This window comes from Branchiostoma floridae, chromosome 2 (assembly GCF_000003815.2).
Source record: "Branchiostoma floridae strain S238N-H82 chromosome 2, Bfl_VNyyK, whole genome shotgun sequence".
Classification (NCBI taxonomy): Eukaryota; Metazoa; Chordata; class Leptocardii; order Amphioxiformes; family Branchiostomatidae; genus Branchiostoma; species Branchiostoma floridae.
This window is the reverse complement of record NC_049980.1, coordinates 24318243-24342358: the sequence shown is the minus strand read 5'-3', so window position 1 is coordinate 24342358 and position 24116 is coordinate 24318243. Positions and strand designations below refer to the sequence as shown.

Below are 24116 nucleotides of genomic sequence, written 5' to 3'. Positions count from 1 at the left end.
ATAAGCTATATCTGTATTTTTTTTCTTTTCTGAATAAGGTGGGGCAATTACGACAAACATGGTCAGCGTCCCTTGTGCGTTTAGCGGCTACTGTGACCGACAGATCATCCTATACCAATATAACCATAGATAGAGATACCGTGTCACTCAATGGAATAGCTAGCGTAGCGAGAGAATTGTGACTCCCAGCCAGAAAAATCAACTCGCGTACCAATGAATTTTCCACGAAGGATGGCCATTCATGTCATGATGACCATTCGTGGATGATCAGTCGTACGGCGCACTTTTTGATCGTGAATCTAGGTTTTGTGTCTTTACGTTTCTGTGCGCTTGGTTTTCTCTCCCTATAGTGATTTAAGATCTATGATACATACGTAGACCATTTGATGACGATAAAGACTTTTCCTGTCATTTTTATGTCAACTGAATGCTCTGGGAAGGCCGAACCTTATTCCTATAAGGAAAAATGAACACCGCTTTGACTTTGATACTAAGACATTCTCTGCTCCACAACTGCAATGCATCATGAATGAGTGCACATGTACATGTATATCAATTTCACTTCAAACAAATGCACAGATCCGGTCATTCTGGCGCCTCAAATCACTGAATATGGATCCTTCTGACAAATTCCATGTTCCTAAAAAAAAATAAAGGCCCCGCAGCACAAGCGTGACACAACCTACAATGACATAACCGCACTTCGCACTTAAAGTAAAAGCTTTAGACATTCATTCACAACCACATTCAAAGGTACCCATATTCCTACCATCACACTTTCTACAAAACCGTGTGCTATGTGCATATGACAAATCCTTGAAGTGCCACCTGGAACAAATTTGCCGTGATCTCAATGCGCAATGAAAACACATTGAAACCTTACTGGATAGGTAACGAAAGGAACATATTTGACTGAGAACGTGATGGGGAAGATTCTTTTTCCATAGTTTCATCCGAGTTGGAGATCATTATAGTGCCTTTACAATTTGAGTCTATCATCCACAGTATTCTACCGCACCCCTTGCCCATGTCCGTACTTTACATAACGCATGCCGACACTCCTTCCTTCAATGTGTAATAACGGTGTGGTTATTACAGACAGATGCTTTAGTATCGAAAACATTGCCAACACTTTGTTCTCTGACAAAATCTTGGATGCTGGGATAAAAGTACACTAGATATTTTCTAAGAAGTTCCACTATCAATGATGGCCATTTTCTAAAGTTTTGCCTCACCTTGCACGAGATCTTGCGATATTTCTGACGCTGGAAATCTCAGAGTGCTGTAGAGAACAGAGAAATATCTTCCGGTCTACCTGAGATTTGATAAGCGGAGCGGCGATGGAGACGATCTTTTCAATGAGCAACACCTCCGTGCGTGCAGCCCGCCATGGAAGCAGACACCTTGTTGCGGCTTCTGGCAGGTAGCGGATGTCCAGAGACTGCTTCAGCAGAAGCGTCCAGCTGCCCGAAGCTTCCGTTCGAAGAGTAACCTCTAAAAGTCAATGAATGTATAAATGCAGCTGAGATCGTCGCCAACACCAGAAGAAGAGGCTACCGCAACAGTTGCAACATCTGTGTTAATCAGCTCACCGTGAGCTGTTGGAGATCCGATAAAGATGACACGTGATGCCAGACATCCGGGTTCTCCACATAGAAGCACCAGCAATGAGATTGTAGGATGGCTGTGGGAACGCACCTTCAGATAACTCACAACATAAATAACTGCCGAGAGCGGACACCAGGGATTCGATACATATTCAAGCTGTCGAATGGGAAAATTGGGCCCGCTCGATTTATGGTCTCGGCTTGCGAATGATTTTGCGGCGGTGGTTACTAATCCGTCCCGTTGAGGGCCCTGCCGCCACACGACACATTAAGATGTGGTCGGTGCAGGAGCTTATTCACTTATCTTGTCCTATTGATCACAAAAAGGTTGGCAAACACACAATACAGTAACTTAATGAGCAAAAGTTACGCAAATCGACGCAAAAAGGCTTAACCAGAATCTGTTGCAGAAAGGGAAACCGTCTTTCTAACTATGCCCGATATGAGATTATCAACATTAGTCAATATTTTATAGCCAGTAGCTATTTCATAGACGTGGGAAACACCCGGTCGGAAAAATCCACAGATAAGACGAAGTTATGATGCATCATGTCAAAGGTTCATATTACGAACCCGTTGGCTACGTGTCTCTCGCACACTACACACCTGTAGCGTTGCTTTTACGGGGGTGGGTGGGAAGTTTGAAATTGAAGATAATATCACCGATATCAGTACCCTGAGGTGAAGTAAAAAGACAAATGCCGGGCGTGAATTACATAATGCATTACATAATGACTGTGTTCACCAATATATTGATGGCTTTGTAAGCCTGTACTGCACCTTATGTTCCCCTTCTCTTTGTGGATATTACTGACCTGGATAGTTTTAAAGAACATTTGCAAATGTGTAAAAGTTAGGTGTGACAGCTCATTCAGTGTAATATCACCAGCTGCTGCCGCGCCGCGTGCCTGCGAAGCTGGTGTGTTACGCGGGCGGTTGTACCGGCTACATAGATGCAGACCTGATGAGTAAATGATATTTCTATCACTTCCCATCCTGTATTAGAATCCATGGTATGCTACATCTTAACCAGTCTTCTATTATTTATCTCATATGTAGCCATAAGATATTACCATTACCTACTCTTCCATCTTATCCACTGATTGTAGCTCATAACATGTAATTATCACTGACCTAGTAGTCCCATTTTGCTACCATCACATATCAATCAATATTCCCATCTTGCCAATCTAATTAAAAGGAATTTATCACTGTCATCAGGCAGTAATTTTCCTCAGTCCCTTGTGTCATTCCTTCTTCTTGTGTTGATCAAAGGCAAATGATTGTCTAAACTACAGGTTAACATAATCTTGTGGTTTATATATCAAGTAAAATACCAACTGTGACATTCTGCCAATGCTAAATAATTGGGAATACAAAGCATGATGAGCATAGGAGACTATACAACAGACTCGGCTTTTGTGGACGGATTGTTTCAAGAAAAACTGAAATCGATGAAAGTGGCCCTTTCCCCAGGCTAAAATACTGTTGAGGTTAGCGTAATATATTTTGACACAAATAAAGGAAGAAAGAATCCCCTTGGATATCATTATAGCTGGCTGAGCTAATTAAGACTCCACTCATGTCTGTCTTGGGACACTTCCACATACCGACTGCTGAGTTCTGTTAAAAAAGCCTGCTGATTGTAATGATAGGGAAGCTTTATTGCTTTTGCAGGGCATGTCTTAAAAATGGACCTGTCAGTATGGGAAGAGATGTCCATCATGCCTCTTTCAGTTCATAAAAGCAACATGCATTTCGATTGTTTCAAGTTGCGGACTGTAATACTGGGGCAACATATAATTGAGTAAAATACAGGTATGTTATGCCAATGATAGATATCTTTTAGATACACCTGTTAATCCGATCATAGACCAATGATCAATGATTGTTACCCCTCTCTTTCACCCAGTTTTGTAATACCTCATGTTAATGTTTGATCTTCCATTGTGCTCCAATGATGTACATGTATGTGCTATTGTGTATTATTCTGAAATATTGAATAAAGTTTTAAAAAAAAATAAAATACAGGTATGTTGGTGGCAAGTACTTTTAATGTCAAATCTCAAATTGCAAACCAAAAAATGAATTGATGTGGCTTGAGGTTGATATGCTAAGATATCATATGAGATAGTGACAATGTAAATCAGATAAAATGCCTATTCATGCATCTTTTGTGTAAATTTCAATACATATTGCAGAAGGATCAGTTGGTATCCTGAATGGACAGATATACTTGGAGAATTAATAAAGTTGGTCATTAAATTGAATTCAATTTGTACATTTTTTTTCATCTAGACAATGCCCTAACCCTGTATCAATAATCATAGTTGAGTTGATGCTGTGTTTCGCCAAGATCACTGGGTCGAGTTGGTAAAGGGCCAAATGATCCTGTATCGACTATGACAGTTTTTTTCGTAAAACTAAATAAAAACAGATCCTAAACATATCAAAATGAAATTTGTTTTCTAGTTCTTTATCTTAAGTTTCTTCTTTCCTCCTTTCTTCTCCTTCACATTTTTTCTCTTCTCTGTCTTCTGCTCTGCTTCTGTGTTGGGAAAGATATGAATTCTTAAATACTTGTCTTTCAATCAAAGACATATATATATATATATATACCGGTATGTAAGAGAGCAATAAAAGTGTCTAGAATGTAAAGCCCAAGTCATGTGCTACTATAATATGATTTCACCCACTTTGCTTAAACATTACATACATGTACCTACATGTACCATGACCAATGCAAATTCATTTCTAGGTACGACTGGAAAAACTAGAACTGACCTTTTTCTTCTGGAAGTTTTCTTTTCTCCTGTGCTGTTTTTGTTGTGGAAAGTTTTGGTTCTGCAGACTGAGTAGTTACAATAGCCAGGGCTGTCAGCCGTGCTGTGGTATTGTGCTGTGCAACAAGGGTGGGTGTTTTCTCCAGCTGGGGAAAATAGAAGAGACCTTTATCCACATTGAGAATCAATGCATTATGACCTCCATCAATGAAGTCATTTTGAAGATAAAGTTCTGAATAAGTTTCTATGAGTGTATGACTTTATTCTTAGGCAGACTATGGCCCAAGAAAGAGGTGTTCAAATTTTAGGACAGCTCTGGAGTAAACTGAACATTACTCATTATCACATGAAAAACCTCCATTAGAGTGCCATCTGTATGGGACAACTATACTCTGTAATGGGTGAATCCTTATTTTGTGGCCACATTAAGACATATGATTCACCTTATAAATGTGATCAAGGCAAACTCATAACAGTACTGAGTAAGAGTAGAATTTGTTAACAGTGACACTTGGAGACCACAATGATTAAAAACTCAGTCTGTGAGAAATGCCACATTACCATAAATGCCACATCTCATGGTGTTGTGACATGTTTAGCTTCTTCATCAAGCAAAGATGTAATACAGTGTGCACATGTTATCAAAGTAAACTATTGTGCACGTCATGCAGATTCAAAACATTTGATCACTGAGTAAGAGTAGAAGTTGTTAACAGCTAGAGACCACAACGATTAGAAACCTCTGTGAGAAATGCCACATTACCATAAATATCACATTTCATAGTGTTGTCACATGATATTTAGCTTCTATGTCAAGTGAAGAAAAGACCCTTTGGCATTTTTCTGAACGTTGATGCTCATAAGCCAGACTGTTGATCATTACTCCCTGGTGACTTCATTTTGTCCCAGCTCTATTATGACCCCAAGATGCTGTTAACAACACCATGAATGCCAACCATCATGGGAGGGTCGTCTTGATGAGAAGCAAGTTTGACACACTTTTTGCTGTAGATTTGGGGCCATGTAACGATGATGACGACTGTTACACATGGACTGGAAGATTAGCTGGAAGAATGCCAGCATCATTTGTGGTTCAGTGCTCCATTTTCTTGGTCATCTTTGGATTTCAAGTGACGTTTAGCACCAGCACAGACTTCACGATGCAAAGAATGGGCTGGCCCGCTGGTGCACTTATCAAGTCCAATTGAACATATTGGATTGCTTTCAATCACACAAATCACCTCAATAGTACTACAAATGTCAACAAAAGTAATTCTTACTGATTGTTTTCTATGAGTGTACCACGTGAAACATTTTTCATTTCTTCTCATGATTACCAGCTAGTTCAATGCTTGTGGCAACACACAAGGCTGCTAGACAAGGTGGGAGGATGCCATCATCATTTGTGTTTCAGAGTTCCACTTTACGGTCACCTCCACATCTGAAGTGATGTCTCACTACTACAGGTGGCTATGTAAACAGTGGAATACAATCCTGATGCTCTGAATAAGCCCATTAGAACATATTGAATTGGCCTTCGAGGAATAAAACAGCAAAATTGCAGATAAATTTGGACGCTTACCAGTGCCAAATACTTATATCAACTCATGAAGTATACTAAGATACATTTTTTGTATTTTGTTGTTGATAATTTCTTCTGGTTATTTCTTAGTCTACACAAAACTTCATTTCATAGCCCATTGATACAGAAAATAAAGCCCTAATTGAATTTACTTCCCATCATCTTCCTTCTAAATTCTCTATATATGCTAGGTAAAATAAAAGCTCAAAGATGAATAACACCCATGTACATGTACCTTGTCAAAATTTCAGTAAATTGTGACGTTCAACAACTTAGTTTCCATCTTCAAGGTCAATGTGACCTACTTTTAGACAATGCCCAACCTTAAACTCTGATCCTGAACATTTTATTCATGAGAATATGACATGTGCATGAATCTAACATCCTTTGTCAGATATTTAGCATTAAACCAATTTGAGATGGCCTACTTTATTTGACACACATGCACCCTGAGGTCTTAAGAGCAATGCCAACTGATACACCATAAAGGAATGCCTACACAAGAGAATATCAGTACTTAACTCATCATCATTTCACAATTTTCTACATGCTATTGTGGAGGGAAGGTCACTGGAACAACTGAGCAGAACGTACCAACTACAAGTTAGGATGTGTGGAACATTGGCAGGGACATGCAGACTTGTCATGGAGTGTTATGAGATATGACATCACCATACATGCAAAATAGAGACCTATTTGTTGTTGTTAACCTCCAGCATTCTACCTTACCAAGTGTGTGAGTACAGATTCTGAGCACTGTGGCAACCATGGGTTGTTGAAGGTTAAAACATAGTTTGTGACAGATGATATTGTCAGGAAATTTACAGTCATATTCTAACTTCATCACCATATCAATACTCACAGGGACGGGCTAAGTCATTTGCAGCCTAATGAACTCTACCAAGTGCCATTAACACCACATCAAAATGTAAGCAACACTTTGTGGTAACCATACAGGTACTCACCTGATCTGTTTTGAGTGCCCAGACTTTAATGTAGCCATCACTGGATATGCTGACCATCAGGAGATCTGTTTCTCCTGCATCACTTCTGTGGTCTCTAACACATACCAGACTCTTGATTCTAAACAATGGACAGAACACTTTGATTACACCATGTACTAGACTTGAAGGTCCACTTTAAAATGAGTAGGGTACAAGAGAATTCTGTATGATCCCAAAAGCATAACAGAATCCAACTGTTAATCTGCCAATATGGAGATGTCTGCAATGTTAACCTTTGCCAGAATCAGACATGTTATATCTGGTAAACTGTAAGATGTTGAAAAGACCATGGAAGATTGTCAGGAGTACATTCAGCAGATAGCCCACCTGTTCTCATGAGCTGAGAAGTCAAATGTGCATGTTCCAGTCTCAACATTCAGGATCTGAATATTTCTGTCTTCTCCAGCCACTGCCAGAGCTGAGTTCTGTAACAAATAGAGCAAGGAAATCGGTACGTTTATTACAATACAATGTACATCCATCTTTTCTGAGGTATTTCCCATACCAATAAGAACTGCTGAAATGAATTATTAACCTTGAACATTAATACACTTAATGTAGACCTCTGGGACTATAAACTACTTATAATCATGATTAGGAATGTGATGACAAATGATGCGTCAGTGCTCTGGTCGCAAGTGTAATACTTTTTCAGCATTCCCTATTCCAATCAGGCTGGGTTCTGCCAACTTGACTCAGATACTGGGAGGAAGTAACAACTTCTATTACAGTAAAACTGGAACTAAGAGTAAGAGTAAGAGGAGTGATTGCAATTGAGAACTGTAATAACATTACCGTACTGTAAATGGATTTACATGTACTATACATGGATTGTTTGTCATGGTTTTAAGTTTTCAATTAAAACAAGGGGTTAGGCAGGCAGATGACAGAATAAGCATTTTTGTGTTGGTTTTAACTTTGCAGCGAAGAGATCACAGCAAAATCGTAACATTTTCAATAAATCTTTACATTTCTTGATTGTTAAATTCCTCTTGCATTTTTTTTAGAACAACTTACTGTAATGTACGCCATTGTCAGCACTCTTCTTCCAGCATCCAAACTACATTTGAGTCCAGCAGTCTGCAATAACAAAGAAATACAGCATCAACATTATGTACACTTAATATGTATTAACAATTTATCATGTGTACCTTCATGCCAGAACTTTTCAGAAGGAGTTCTTATGTTGCAATTTGTAACATAAAAGGCAAAATAATGAAAACAAGATTGACATGTGAAGAACTTTGCTAAGATATTCACATGTCATGAATTACAAAATGGGTCATTAAACCATTATGACTTAATCTTGTCAAATGGTCAAAATTTGCTGTCTAGAAGCTGTAGTGACAACACCACCTATCTGCTCTTACAGGTATTGCAGCTACTCTATCATTATTGCAAGATCTGTACTGCTGTCTCAGTAGTAGTGTCAATACAATTTGCATTGTGTTCTGTTACCTCAAGTCTGTACACATTGATCTTGTTGCCAGTAACAACAGCATACATGTCTCCCTTAGGTGACCAGTGGATCAGGTCTGCAACTGTTAGGCAAATTAAAGGTAACATGATCAATAAAATCAGCAGTTCAGACTCCAACACTGGCTAATTAACACATTCATTTGGTACCAATATGGTTCAAATAGAACTATAAAACATACACAAAAATCAATGAAGTTCAGCTTCTACTTTTAAAACTTGAAAGGAAAAGAAATGTAAACAATTAAAAGGCATGTTTTTATCCCTTTGCCAGTCCCCATTTTGTAATGACGTGGTTTGGTAAAGAACTCCTTTGTTACGGCAGTCCTGATCAGTCTCTGAAACTACATATACCAAAAATATACTTACTGCTTACTCATAATCAACAACACATTCTTCCAAAAAATATTGATATGAATACTGACCCTGCTTTATGTTGGTTGTGTATGCAGGCCGACCAGTCACTAAATTCCATGTTCTAGGTACAGAGACAGCGAATATTTCAGAATATGTCGTAATGTTAGCACATTTGAATTACCATCAAGAACTGTATAATACACAAATGTACATGTTAATAACTATTCCAAATCCAAAATCGAAATATTTTCAGCAATGTCACAACCCACCTGATGGTTTTGTCCTTGCCCACAGAAAGTGCCAGCTTGCCTGATGGATGTACAGATAAGCTATTTATCCCACCTCTGCAAGAAAACAGCATATTTACAAAGTTGACTTTTCCTTACTGATTAACGGCAACAAACAAGAATTATCGAAACCATTTACTTTTGTTCCAAGTGACCTCAGACTACTCAAGTTGCCGAAAAGGTAAAATTACAAAGCAATTCAAGTTTCTGGAGGAGTACTTTTGGGATGAATCAATGGATGAAAAAGGAGGACAAGGAGTGTAATATTTTGTCATGTTACTGACTTGTGTCCTCTCATGGACTTGAGACACTCCCATGTCCCAGTCTGCCACACACACATGGTCCCGTCCTCTGCACCACTCAGCATGTGAGACGAGTCATAGAACTGCAGACAGGTGATCGAGCCTGGAAAAAACATTGAGGATGCAGGTGATAAGTGGCATAAAGTTGAACAAAAGGACTTTAACTTGGCCAAAGAGATGTACTTTACCCGACCCTACTCTATCAATAATGGCTGATCATGTGTGGCACAGAGAAACCTCCCTGCTCATATGTTAATACCTAAGTTTCCATACATTCACATCAGCTACACCTACAGTTTTTTGCTATATGGCTATTATGTCATCTAGCGTCAGGTGGCAGATTGAAGTTCATACTATTAACTTAACTGAAAGGACCACCCTGAAGATTTTAAAATAAATCAAACTATTATAATTGCAAAGTCTGGTCTTCAGCATTTTCAGATATAACAGTAAAATTTTCTAAATGGCCTTTGCAGTTACATCCACCTTCACTTTATCTCCTTGGATGATACACATGGGTGTGATGCAATCTCTAGCTGAACATCGGATGCTGATTGGGCCTCTTCCCCAAGAGATACATGTAGGGACCTGACCAACTTGGAAGAGCTGCTAGAAGCTTGATTGGAATTGGACGTTCCTACCTGCGCCAAAAGAACTCTACTCTACTAGTACTTTTTAAATTAAATAGTTGAGTAGATTTCTACTCTTTAGATTAAAGAGTAGAGTAGAGTAGAGTTAGGCTGATAAATTCTGTACCCACCATCATGTTGCAGCAGGGTTCCCAGCTCTGTTCTAGTCTCCATATTGTAGAGGTGGATGGTTTCATCCGTGCTGCCTGAAGCCAGAACATGTCCACCTGAGGCAACCGCCTTCACACAGCCGGTGTGGGAGTTATCTGTGAACGTTGGCTCCAGCTTACATTCCTAAGAAAAGGTGCATCTGTTGATGACTGACATACTAATCAATATCTGTATTGTTGACCACTGCATTCAGAAACTTCATAATCTTATTCTCCTGTCTCTGTAGTATTTATATAATAACTCCATGCATTTAGTTCAGGTAACACAAGCAGAGAAAAGGCAAAAAGCATGACTATTAAAAAGTCAACAATTTTTTCTTATCATCAGATGCACCTTTGTTTATTACTGATGCACTCTCCAGAGTGTCGTGATAAAAAATTCAACATTAGTGACTCTGCATGCTATACAGCACTATCAAAGTTGTTTTATTTATTACTAGTACTAGATAGAGGCAAGTGCTGCATGCTTGAACATGCATAAACTGAGAAGGGGAGGGCGTCCTTTCAGACTACAAGTACAAACATCCCTTGAATTCCCAAACGGGAAGAGGCCCAACACTCTTATCCTTTGGGTTCTACACATTATAATCTTTCTCCACTAGACGCCTGTACAACACACCTCTCCCCCCTCCACCAGTCGGAACCCCAGCAACATCTGCTCGTAGCACCCCACCACAACCTCCATTCTGGGTTCTGTCGTCTGACATGTGCTCTCCTCGTGACGTCATCAAAAGGTGTGCTTGCTGTGCTTCACATTTTCACCCCAGATAAAGCTTTTCGAGGTCTAATCCTAACATATTTTATCGTTCAAATGAAAATATGATTAAGTTTTGAACGTTAGTATAGCTTTGTGAGCTTAGTAAAGCATTTTAATAAAATCAACTATTTCACATGACGTCATCATTCCATGTGCACAACTGAATGCTTTTTGGGACGCCTGTCCGCGTGCACGAGGTAAACTTTTGAGTTTATGAGGCACATTTGAGGACAAAACGGCCATCATGACGAGTCTGTGGATGGGAGATGTAAGTATGGTCACCGGGTAACGTTTTCTTAGTGCCCAGTTTTCCCACAGAGATAAAATTTGATAATTGCCTGCTGTAAAAACAAATGATTCAAGTGGGAGGGGGGCTAGGCTGTGTCAAATCAAACAAAAAGAGGTCATCTTACTTAGTTCAGTAGCTTATTGTTACACCCCACCCACTATTAAAGCACTTGATTAACTGCACAAACGAGCTTCAGAGACACAGTTTGTCTCCTTTTGTATTCATGAGCATTTGGAGACTACAGGAGGCCAAATATGACAACCTTATGGATGGGCCATGTAACGTTAGGTACAATTTTGTAATTTGTAACGCAACAAAGATTTAGACAAGTGATTTAAGCCCTTCTTTATGTCATTGTTTCGGTCATTATGCAACATGCTATCATGCACACGCACGCATATGCCACCTGCATTCTCTGAGGCCCAACATTAAACATGGTAAAAAAATTAAATCCTAATGAATTATGATATTGAAGTTACCATGTGTGCAGAATGAAACATAGGATGGACACAAAAAAGATTATGTACACATTATGGGACCTGGTTAAAAATGTGGTAAGAGATTTTCAGTTTCACATGCTTAATTTTTCGATCTGTAGCTTGAGCCATACATGGATGAGCCGTTCATCATGAATGCCTTTGCCTCCATGGGTGAGCCCATCATCTCTGTCAAGCTGATCAAGAACAGACAAACAGGGTGAGTGTTGTTGCCTCAAGGTTGCTGCAAAACATTCAAAATGTATTCTCTGTGCTGTCTTCTCAGTCCTGTAATGTTCTGTACTAGTCAGGTCACTATGTGGGATATCATGCTTGGGACAGCAAACACCCATTACAGTCTTCTTATAATATAACTCAAATTACTCAAATTCAAAATCATTAATGAAATTAAAAGTGAACAAGTATTATGATTTTGTTGTGGCTTCATTTCCCTTGCCATAACATTTCATACACCTGTAGCATTATCATGTTTTTCTGTTATGTCAGCTGATACTTTTTGGTGCATGGCAAGACGAATTGCTCACTTGTGCATGGCAAGTTTGGCAACATGGTAGTTAGCAGAATGCTAAGATAAATAGTTGGCAATTAGTAAAGATAGAGATGTAGTGCCATTTGGGCATGCACATTACTTTAAAGTTTAAACAGTTTGTAGGCTGCCTGTTGAAAAATATGAATTTTGATGTTCTAAGAGGCTGTCAGTGTCAGCTAACAGCTTTGCAAGTACATACATTTCAGTAGTTTTAACAGTTGTTTGTACCATTGTAATTATTAACATTGGGTATATTGCATACATGTAGTTTATAACAGTTTTAGGTCGAAAATTACTCAGGCACTTTATTTTCCATTATCTCAGCTGTAAAAGAGCTCACAATCCATGTCACAAATTAAGTTGCAATTGATGTTTTATGAAATCCTGCAATGTTACTTACAATTGGTAGATGTTAGGCTTTACCATTGTGCTGGGAATGTGTGATCTGACAATGACAACTACTAGTGCTGCATGTTACATGTGAGAAGAGGTCTTCATATATGCTTTTTGCATGCCCATTCTTCAGTAACATTTCATGCATGATGAGTAATACCCCTCATTTTCATGAAAATTATCATGCGCTTTTGGTCAGTGCTGTAAACTGGTCCTTAACACACCGAGAAACAAACCCCAAAATTTGGGAAACAAAAAGCTGAAGTGGCTACCAAGTCTTGGAGCCGTCCCGTTGACCTCTTCTCTCCTCCAGAGGCCCTGCTGGCTACTGCTTTGTGGACTTTGGTGACCAGGTCCTCGCTGAGCGGGCCCTGACCAAGCTGAATGGGAAACCCTTACCTGGTGCAAACCCGGTAAGCTTCTCCGTACGCGTAACATCTTTTCATGTTCCCCACCCCAAACCCCCACCCCACATGCATGTAGAGGGCCAGCAGGATTCTGCTTTGTTGATTTCGGCGACCAACAGTTGGCAGAACGTGCTCTGACTAGACTGAGTGGGAAACAGCTACCTGGTAGTTACACGGTAAGCACAGTCTGACATTTGTGTACTGGGTGTTCTTCCTCATTTGTTTCTCTGTCTACTTCAACTGCTGCTGACTTTGCTAATTAAAAAAGGTAAAACTGTCTGATTTCCTCCTTTGGTAATGGTAATGGTGATTATGGTGTCTATCTTCATGTTATTGTAGTATTTGGTAGAATTACTTCATGCAGATAAGTTATATCATAATTCAATCAAAGCTGAAAGTCTGGAGAAACAGACTGAATCATCTGTAACAGACTGCCAAAAGTTATGCAGTTTAAGTTATAGTTAAGATATACATCTCAAAAGATATGCTTGAAACTTTGATTCCAAAGTTCAATTAAGCTAAAATGACACTGATATATGAAAATTCCCTCAAAAAAAAACTTTTTAGGATACACTGAAACACAAACAAAAGTGTACTATGTCCTATGAGATCTACACTCAACTGTTTGTTTTTTCCATTCATATCAGATGTAACATTTGTCTTCTTGAAAAGTCTGTGCATGACAAAGAAACAAACAGTTCAATTTGTAGCTGACTAATGGACATGTGAGTCTTCCTGTGCTGTCTGCCACTGATGTGCAACAAAGTCCAGTATCTAATTTGCACCAAGAAGTTTTTCTGCTTCTGGCTTTTATTGAAGGAAAGCACATTCTTGTCATGCTTGTGCTTCTGTACAAAACACAAAGCTATAACTACGATTCATTGTGATATCAGGGTTCAGTGTCCATGACTGATCCCATGATTTACCCAGATTAAGGTGACAAAGAAATTCTACCGTGTAAGACCCTATTTTTCTTTCACATGCCACGTCAAGGGTGTTGGTGTTATACTCAAAATAGTCAAATCTTTGAGGATGCTTCTTAGAAATTTTTTCTACAAAAGATGACTGCTTATGACTTTTCTACTAGTATGTTAACAATGTCATTTTAGATAATTTAAACTTGTCACATGTTTGGAGACAATAAGTGTAAGGAAATATATCTATTTTTGAAACCTCCTGAATCAAACAACCCTCCAAATGCTAGCTCCTTTTGTTAATTTTAGAATATGTTACAAAAGGATGTCAAGCCATGGATTGTAGTGTATACATCTAGGTCGTAATACCTTTATATTCAGCTGTGCCATTGCATCAAATCCTGTAGAACAAGTTAGGGAAAACACTATACATGAAATATCTTGGGCTGCAAATGGACTTCTTTTATCCCAGACCTCAACATATACATAATATACTTGCATCAGTGGCTGTGCAGTGGATCATAATCTGTGCATCAAGGTCTGGTAAAAACTGGGATGTACCAAACTCAGCTAAAGGAGGCACAAGGCCTTGTTGATCATGGTTACTGTCCCTGGGAGGAGTCATGGTCAGGGACAGCACATGTACTTCACAATGCAGAATTGCCTGAAAGTGTCGAGGCAGTTGGTGAGGATGATGGAGCTGGGGACTCACTGATTGCTGCTGATTGTGCTGACAGTACCTGTGTGAGTCAGGTCACCTCCTGTGTTGCTGGTACAGTTCCCAATCTTAACAGAACTGAAGCCAGTTTTGTGTACAGTCCTGATGTGGTTGAGCATGTCAGGGTGAACCCAGTGTCCAAATTTGGTTCTTATGTCAAGGTTTATTCCCCACAGCCCAAACGTTTCAAGCTGAACTACGCAAGTTACGGACGGGAGAATGTTGTCACGTAAGATCACTCAGTTCATCTGTGTTTTCTCCAGCTTTAGAAGCTATTACCTATGTATCATTTTGTTGTACTTTTTAGTGTAGCATTATAAGTGGGAGGGCTTGATACAATTTCAGTGATTAGAAGTTCAGTTCAGGATGTGAAATGACACAGTCACAACTTGTTGCTACAGGTAGTGACTAGTAGTATCCAGTACATTTTGATTATACTGCTGCTGGGGTCCCTGACACAGATAGGCAGCAGTCTGCTAGTCTTGACACCACACTTCCAAGCGGCTCATAGCATGCACATGTATATTTGTTTGATGTCTTAATCATAAGTCTGACTAAAAAAAAACTTTGTAAATGTAAAACTTTCATTCATTTGAGAAAACAGAATTCAGAGAAAATGACCCCTAAGTTGATTGAGATGTTACCAGTTCTTCAACCACAGTTAACAAATCGGTTGACTCTTGACATGAGTATATTTTTATATCCCTGTACGGCTGTAGGCCCGAGTACTCCATCTTTGTAGGTGACCTGACCCCAGAGATCGATGATGGTTCCCTGCAGGAGTTCTTTGGCAGGAGATACTCCAGCTGCAAAGCTGCCAAGGTGGTACTGGATGCAGCTGGCAACTCAAGGTGGGACTGGTTCTGGTCTTACACTGTTCAAGTGTCTAATCATGTCTCTCTCCCCCTTCTATCTTGCTGTTTGTCATTGATTAGTCCTAAAAATACTGTTTCAAATGATTAAAGGGAAGAATTACATTTTTGTAATGATGAAAGTGTTCAACATTTTTTGATACGGAAAAGATTATGAGTTGTAAGTATTGAGGCAAAGTAACATTATGTAGGTAGGAGAACCAGTATTTATTTTTTGCATAAAAACATATTCATAGTGGCTACCATGCAAGGACTTGGGAAAGATAACTTGGTATAAACTGAAGACTTGTTTCCCCCTGTAGAGGCTATGGGTTTGTGCGGTTCACAGATGAGAATGAGCAGAAGAGAGCCCTGACTGAGATGCAGGGTGCGGTGGGGCTGGGGGGAAAGGCCCTCAGAGTCAGCCCTGCCACGCCCAGGAAGTAAGTACATCAGCCTTCTCTCAACTTATGACCTTTCACAATGAAATGCACAAGTTCTCATGGTTGTAAGACATATTCTCTTCAGTTGCAGTAGAGTTTGCAGGTTTGTTATATATTCTGTGTGTGTTTGTAGAAATCACAACCCACTTGGTTTTATACAGCTGACCTCCTACATCTGTTAAGGGGTACTAGAGACTAGATTCCAAACTGAAGAGTCCTTCAGCATGCATGTAGTTTTGTGATCCCTATCCCCTTAGGTACAGCCAAAACCAGGACATAACATGTATACAGTTCTCAGTATTGAAAACTTCAGTGGCGACATACATGAACATTGTGAGACATAGAGTGTACATCTGCTGCGCAAATAGTCAGACCAGGGCATTCATTTGCAAAATCTTGGGCAGAAGTTGATTTTGAAATGCTTGAGGACAAAGACTGGTATACATCTGTGTCATTTGTTTTTCTTTCAAGATGAAAAAGGATAGACTGTTGTTGTCTACTGGTTTGAACTGAATCAGATAATATTTTAATTTTGTGTAAATGTTAATATCTGATAGAATGATGTCTTCCTCTCTCTCTAAGTCGTGACAAGACTCAGCAGCAGCAGCAGCAGCAGCATGGTGCAGGAGGACAGTATGACCAGTACAGCCAGTACTACCAACAGTACCAGAACTACTGGAACCAGTACTACCCACAGTCATCACAGTACTACAACTATAACCAGTATGGGACGTCATCATACTCACCAAATTCACAGACACAGGTACGTCTGGGATTCTTTTACATACATGGTATTGCAGATAACTGTATTCTTATACTTTTATATTTACTCTACCAATGCAATGGCTATAGGTATCTATCTCCTGGGTAAGGTTCATGCTACATGTATATCTGTATCATGTATGGATCGTTCTCATGATCACTTCAGATGAATACAACAAAAATGTTAAATCTCAGGTTTTCATAATCATTAACATTAGATTTTTAGTTTCACAATTGTAATGTGTCACTATCAGTTGGTTTAGATAAAGTGTGTTGAAATTTGTACTGTTGATTTTCCCCAGAACCAAGGCTATGAGAACACCCCTACAAACAATCAGTCAGAGTCCAGCGTAGAAGGTGAGAAGTCTTTTGTGTTCTATCTATGTTTGTGAGCACGTTTGATAAAGTTTCTGTTCATTTATTAATTTGCAAATATTTCTTTACATTCTTTCTTGATATCACAACTTCGATACAAATAAGGTACAGGGCTCGAAATACTGGGTGCATGTGCACCCAAAATTGGAGCTGTGCACCCAATTATTTTCGTGCACCCAAATATTTTCATGGGTTTATGTATGTAAAGATATCAAAGTATACATCATATTCTTGGCATCTAAGTGTTAGAAAGATAATAAAAATGTCTGTCATGGCACTTGTTTAAGAATTTGATATCATGTAACAAAGTTTGTTATTTGGTTTTTCTGACATTGTACTTGAATTTAAGTGGTGCACCCAAAAAATTTTTGGTGCACCCAATTTTTTAAGCTGGGTGCACCAGTGCACCTAATCCCCAAAATGAATTTCGAGCCCTGAGGTAGTATTCAAGAGATTCACTAAATGTACTATCTTAAAAATTAGATGTTATGTTTCTTGAAGTTGTACATATCTGACTTTGAGGAACCACAATAAGAAAGGTTTTGGTTTAAAAGAAGTGATTAGCTTTGGTTTTGTCATTTCTACATGACAGTGAAATCATGCAGCAGATACCTTTTGCCAAATGCCACAGCTTGAAATATCATCCATCTGTGGTTGTATTCTCTATACTAAGTTTGACTTCTCTTGTTTTTGTTGTATACAGCAAAGAGCCCCAGTGACCCTTCTTCTGATTTACAAGGCTGGTTTTATAGTTATGACCCTACACTTAAGACATGAGGGGAGCAAAAAGCATGTTTTTGTAGAATTAGATACCCTGCATTTCACATTTGAAAGTGTTTGAGAAGTAAGAGAATCATCAATGAATGTTGACATGTACATTAAAGCCTATGAAAGGGATTTTGCCATGTTCAGGACATGCTTGTTGTCCTTAAATCTCAATGACCCTTCAAGAAATAAAAATGAAATAAAAGCAGTCATCAAGGTACTTGATACAAGCCAAAAAATTGCTAGCCGGTTACTTTGTTGCCTTTTCCAAAGTGCTGTCTGTTTGGTTTTGCTTGCTACGTTAATTTGTGAAAAGAATGGCATGGTCAGGCATGGATAGAGAAGCATGATCTTAACCAGTACCTGTATTTCAGTGAACATGTTGTCTCTTAGGCCTGAACTGATAACCTCATTGCTTGTTGATAGTTGTAAGTCCACACTCAATTAACATGATTCTCTTCCTTACAGACCCCAACCCACCACTTAATATAGAGGAGATGAACAAGGAGTTTATGCATAGAAGTGAGGTATGCACTGCCAATCATTCTCATGATATATAGTATATATAAAATATAACTTTACCTAAACATCATTTTCATATAAGTAAGGCCCATTATATTTGAGGAGTAACAAAGTATTCTTCTACAAAAAATTGTTAGCCTAATGCAAAGTTACAACATTGGAGGGGTTTAAGTTATCAAGGGACCACTTGTATTTTTAAAATATACCTGTGCACCTTACAGACTGCCTGCACCTTACATTATGTTCTTGTTTGTCTGCAGGAGCTGTATGAAGCCATGGAGGCATCACGGTGGCAGCCCCTGGACAGTGTCACATCACCCATTCCTGTGTAAAAGCACTGATGAGCATTTCTTTCTTCTTAGTTTTTAAACCTGACTATCCCAATCCAGAAAAATGTTTAGGTTGTTGTGAAGTTAAAAGGCTGTACTGAAACAGAGCTAAGCTAAATCATGAGTAACTACACATGTATCTAGTGTGTTTTGGCATAATTTAAGGTATGACTCACTTTAGTTTATCAAATATTTCATTTCCCCATGTTTCAGTACAGAGCATGAGTATTGTACCTTTCTTAGTGTATGTACATTATCATGTTGGTTTCAGACCAGGTTGAAAACCTTTATTGAAGTGTGACACAATCATGAATGTAGTGTAAAGCATGACCCTTACACATGTACAACTAGCCTTTTTTTATTTATTTCATACATTTGTACTGTCAAAAAATACTTTGTCATAATTTGTTTATTTTAAACGCCGAAGGGCGTTTTGGACATACCAACTATATGGAGTAAGAAATAACTTTTACGTTTTACATTTCAATATTAATGCACACCACAAATGAGTCAGCATGCTAAAGGTTTGTCAGTATTACATGATTGAAGCCTCATTAAATGATCAGAAGTGTGAATGTACAAGTCATACAGTCTGTCAGAGAGATTGACTATGATTCTTAAGTACAACTGCAGTTGAGCATATCCAATTGCTTAAATTAGAAACAGTTATTGACAGCATATTGTGACTAAGCTTTCCATGCAGGCAAAAGAATATTGCGCTGACTATAAGATGTACCATCTTTGTGAAAATAATTATATCTCACTTGGCAGGGCACTTGCATCTACAGAAAGCAAAACATTAGAATTAACTGGACACAAACCTCATGATTGTTAATAACAGTATTGCAGCAGTGGTTCTTATTTACAGCATCAGAACTCTGAAGATGGTGTGCTTATGTGCATGCACATACTAGTATATGACTTAGCATACACGGCTATATTAAACAGCAATGTTATACAAATCATTACAACTGCCCCTTTACTACAAATACTTCAGTCCTGCTAGTAGACATCCTACACACAATATAAAGAATTAGGAGGTAATGCCTTCATTGATTACAATATCTTTGAAATATCGGTTCAATGCATAACTTTCAAGAGCAAAATATGAGAGACATTTTTAGCACCAGACTTTGCTCTCCCCACTTTTGAATTGTAAAGGGGAATGGGAATTGACTATGTACAAAACATGGTTGGAAGACATATCAGAAAGAAATCACAAGAAAGAAAGTATGCATTTTTTCCACTTGCATGACTGGTTTTAAGACCTTACAACAACAGACAAGAACACTTATCCTTTCTATATATTGCCAGCTCTGCTAATATTGCACTTTGGATTATCTGACAACATATGACATTTGTAGCAACAACAATTTTGTTGACATGTGGGATGACAGCCCCATGTCAGAAACATCTTACTGAAAGAGTAACATGACAAATTTCATGAACTTTGATATGTGTACATACAGCCTTTTACTAATGGTTCCTGGCAGAGGAAGCTGTCATGGCAAATCTAAAATGCTTCTGTTAACACATTGCATGGTAGGACATTGGTATAACATAATGAATATCTCTTTTCTCATGTGACTCCTGATCTTCTGGAGTTTGGTGTTACCCTCGCCGTTTGGCTCTTGCACCTGATACAGCACAGGACTATCTCTCCTACCACAATCATGAAGAGCACTCCACAGCCTGTCAACAAATAAATCGGAGTGAGAATAACAATAGAAATTATATGCAATACAGGCAAATCTACAGTATTTACAAGAGGGAAGGCCATGGCCATTATTTACAATGAAAGAAGTAATGTGGCCTTGGTCCAAATGATACAATATAGAAACTGCCAAATTTGTCTACTTATCAAAGTGGAATTTCTTTGTCATATGAATAGATAAATAAAACTTTCCATGCTTAGAAATATACTCACCTAGTGTAACCCACCACTGCCATGTCAGAGGGAAGCCTTGCATAACAGCACAGCATATGCTGACGTGTACCAAAGTGACAGTGATGGCATAGTCCCAAACACAGTGTTGTACAATGGCTACAAAGGCCCAGGTACACACGAAGTAGGTAGACTCCATTGAAATCAGTCTGGCTGGAATGTATAGAGGGGAACAATATCTAAGTTAGAACTTTGGTGTATGCAAAAAAATCTGAAACCACAGCTTTTTTCATCATTCACATTCATTTTAAGAGGATTAGCCAAGAAGCAAAGTTGCTTGTCAAGGACCTCTCCTCTAGATCTTAAGAACATAAAAAATAAAAACATACACAGCTTACTGTTTCATCATAAATCGTTATTAATCCCTGATACCTACCCAGATATCGGCTACTTTGCCAGGAAAATGGCTCCACGAAGTCAAAGGGTATCTTTGGATCGAATGCCTGTAAAGTTCCCAGCCTGGAATAATCAACACATGGAGATTAGTGTCCTGTTATTTTTAAGAATCAACATGATTGTAATTTCATGTGCTTGCGAAGCCATAAATTTAACATTACCATGAACTCACTTTGGCTTAAATAGCCTGTTAGTGTCATCTAGTTGGTGTGAACTACTCAAATGTATTTAGCGTTATCAATGGACATTGGTCACCTGAATGCTCCATGACAGATACTGGCTGCAATGTAGAAAACTCCATAGAACACCACCAAGCACTTCAGTAAATTGGCACAGATGGTCTGAAACAAAATTTACATGTAAAATTTTCTACTTTTTTACAAATTTTGTATTTGTTATTTACGTTTAATGCAATGGCCAAATTGATAGCATAAACCTTCAGTGACATTTTTCATTTTATTGTATTGTACAATACAAACTAAAATCTTCTGGAGGGAGAGAAACGAGAACACTGAACATTACCTCAATTGGGACCTTATTGCAGCACTTCCCCCCATCAGTGTCATCTTCTCCATCTTCTATTTCATACAGGATCAGCCCCATTGGTCAGCTGTGGCTCCCAGTAGGTACTACTACTACTACATGTACTGATGAAAGTAAAGATAGGGATAGAATAATCATTATTATTATGTATTCATGTTCATCATTGCTTGTTGAGACAATTGCTTTTACCCTTTAATTTTAAACAAAGATACATGTACATGTAATGTTATATCCTGAACATGTAGGTTACTGATACAGTACATCATGTGAACCTAATGTTACATGATGTAGCATATAACGTTAGCCACATTTCCAACACATGTAATAGAAACACTACTATACAAGGAGCCTAAAGTAAAGAGCACTACTATTTTGAATTTAATGATTCTTGACAGTACATAAGCCCTATTCATCAATAGCAGGCACTGAATGCCCACTCCATGCTTGACCAAATTTTGAAAAGCCCTTCCTCTAAGTGAGTCAAAACAAGTTGTACAAATTGTTACCAAGGACACAAAACACTCCCTTAAAGCAAACAATACATGCATTTCAAAAGCCACTTTGTTCAGAGTGCATGTGAGACATATAAGGGTAGTAGGAAACCATTAACCTTAATGAAATGGAAAGTTTGCAAAACATTGAGTGCATAAGACGCATATGACATTCACACCTGATAGTAATAATTTAATTTGAACTTTGATATGGGGTAAGCATAACACGCTGTTTGATAACACTACAACAGTACAAGCAAGACTGGGGGAAATGTTAGTTTAGTATGTAGCCTGCGCCTGTTGGTGAACATATTGACCCTTTTTGTCAGCATTCCTTCCTGTCCTATACTCTATACACTTCTGTACTCTAGCCATTTATCTCAGGGTAGATGCTGTAGATAATAAGATATGGGGTTTTCTTAAAGGCGAGGTCACATTGTTGGTTCTACGATCCCTAATTTGGGGCATTTTTTAGGACAGCCATGCATGTGTCCTACAATGTCCAGCTGTCTTGCTGCGCAAAACGCTCTCTTGGATCATTGTGGGTGGTTGGCTCTGTCACTGCCTGCGTAAAAATCCTATTATCAAAATCGTACGACGATCGAACGACCTACATGTGACTGCGCCCTAATAAAGAGAGAACGTCTATAAAAGCTTGACAAAGTAGTCGAAAAGAGGACCCCGCTCCATATAAGCCCTCCCACAGAGATCAGAAAGTGTGTGCGGTGCCAAGAATTCTAGGTAAAATGTCAAATGTAAAGGCCTCGAAAAAGAAAACAAAACCTGTCTGGACGTTGTTATGCAAATCAAAACAATGGTCGAGACAATGACTTCTTTTTCAGGGCCTTTACCTTTGACAGATTACCTAAAATTCCTGTTGCCACACATGCGTTCTGATCTCTGTGGGCTTAATCTAGATCTAGGTACATGTAATATGTCAAAGGTAAAGTCCCCATAAAAGAAAACAGTCCTTGTCTCCACCATTGTTTTGATTTGCATAACAATGTCCAGTTTTGTTTTCTTCGATGAGGACTTTACTTTTGACATATATTACCTAGAATTCCTGTCGTCGCACATGCGTTCTGACCTCTCTGAAAAGGATTGCAACCTCCTTGGTCTGATTGTTATAACGTTTGCTGGGAAATGACATCTAGCACATTATCCTTGCCTCATACCTGGGCCGCCCAAGGCCTAACTGCAACTGTTATAATAGTCTCAAAAAAAAAAAAAAATAGCACAACACTAACGTAAATAATTTACCTGAATTTACCTAAATGCTTTGTTGCAGTAACATTTGTACCTGAAGATGTAGTCACTGGCGTTGTCCAAACTTGACGATACCCTTGCACATCGAGAACATGTTGGACCGTTATCACAGATAGGTGTTGTACTTCCTGCTTCTTGGAATGCATTTCCCATCAGCCACCTGGCAAAACAACACGATTACCCCGGACAGTCCATTCAGCTAGGAGGGGGGGGGGGTAAATATTTCCCTTGTGAACTATATCCTTCACAGCACAAATATTGTTTTAGCACTTTCATCTTATGATTATCTTAATAATGCGTAAAGTAGCTGTTACTTTTAGTTTTCAATGTCAAAACAGAAAATTATATGTCGAATCCTTGTAAGCCATATGGTATCTCCCAAATGATCTTGTTATGGTTTATTTACGAACAAATAGTTAGTTGCACGGTGGTTCATATTTGACAAAACGGAATCCAATAACAGAAGAATGTAATAGCTAAAATGCCCAGTTGATTTTCTTCGTAAGGTTACCATGCGTAGAAATAAAGTGATGTGTGGGGACATGCACCTGCTGTCCATTCGATCTGGTCTCGTTCCCAAACTTGTGAAGCAAAGTGCATGGCAAAGACCGACACTGAATCGAATGTCACAATATGTGACTACCACCGGGGTAATTCAGCCGTACTCAGATACCCATTAGTGTCTTTCTCTAAGGTCTGCAGGTGTCTGGCTGGATAAAAATTGTCT

At 38.8% G+C, this 24116-nt stretch overlaps 4 protein-coding genes across 13 annotated transcripts in view; 1 reads left to right on the top strand and 3 right to left on the bottom strand.

The window, feature by feature from the left end:
- LOC118409787 (glutamate receptor 4-like) overlaps positions 1–1620 on the bottom strand; it is an 80916-nt gene extending 79296 nt beyond the window's left edge. The window contains exon 1 of one of the 3 annotated variants that reach the window (XM_035811095.1): positions 1236–1620. The gene's annotated coding sequence lies outside the window, so the exon portion shown is untranslated. The remainder of the gene's footprint in view (positions 1–1235) is intronic. The other 2 variants (XM_035811094.1, XM_035811093.1) reach the window with 2 other exon arrangements.
- Positions 1621–3837: 2217 nt separating this feature from the next.
- On the bottom strand, positions 3838–10986 carry LOC118410297 (p21-activated protein kinase-interacting protein 1-like). Its single transcript, XM_035811860.1, has 11 exons — positions 10817–10986; positions 10159–10321; positions 9381–9501; positions 9079–9153; positions 8878–8930; positions 8435–8517; positions 7994–8056; positions 7304–7401; positions 6938–7055; positions 4392–4536; positions 3838–4155 (listed from the first exon to the last, which is right to left on the bottom strand). Exons 1-11 carry the CDS (start codon positions 10880–10882, stop codon positions 4076–4078), a joined length of 1065 nt encoding a protein of 354 aa, XP_035667753.1. The 5' UTR covers positions 10883–10986; the 3' UTR covers positions 3838–4075.
- Positions 10987–11053: 67 nt separating this feature from the next.
- On the top strand, positions 11054–19701 carry LOC118410298 (tRNA selenocysteine 1-associated protein 1-like). Of its 4 annotated transcripts, none has more exons than XM_035811861.1 (11): positions 11054–11222; positions 11842–11939; positions 13146–13245; positions 14878–14930; positions 15421–15552; positions 15876–15995; positions 16578–16758; positions 17060–17114; positions 17836–17871; positions 18366–18424; positions 18680–19701. In XM_035811861.1, exons 1-11 carry the CDS (start codon positions 11199–11201, stop codon positions 18749–18751), a joined length of 930 nt encoding a protein of 309 aa, XP_035667754.1. In that variant the 5' UTR covers positions 11054–11198; the 3' UTR covers positions 18752–19701. The 4 variants fall into 4 exon arrangements, with proteins under 4 accessions (XP_035667754.1, XP_035667755.1, XP_035667756.1 ...); XM_035811862.1 differs by lacking the exon at positions 13146–13245 and adding an exon at positions 12976–13075 and having other exon boundaries at positions 18680–19323; XM_035811863.1 differs by lacking the exon at positions 17836–17871.
- LOC118410300 (transmembrane protein 244-like) lies at positions 19175–24094 on the bottom strand. Of its 5 annotated transcripts, none has more exons than XM_035811870.1 (7): positions 23938–24094; positions 23384–23549; positions 21612–21736; positions 21345–21430; positions 21070–21152; positions 20676–20846; positions 19175–20440 (listed from the first exon to the last, which is right to left on the bottom strand). In XM_035811870.1, the coding sequence occupies exons 3-7, from the start codon at positions 21690–21692 to the stop codon at positions 20328–20330; spliced, it is 534 nt and encodes a 177-aa protein (XP_035667763.1). In that variant the 5' UTR covers positions 21693–21736; positions 23384–23549; positions 23938–24094; the 3' UTR covers positions 19175–20327. The 5 variants fall into 5 exon arrangements, with proteins under 5 accessions (XP_035667763.1, XP_035667758.1, XP_035667761.1 ...); XM_035811865.1 differs by having other exon boundaries at positions 23394–23549; XM_035811868.1 differs by having other exon boundaries at positions 23424–23549.
- Between the last annotated feature and the right edge of the window lie 22 nt (positions 24095–24116).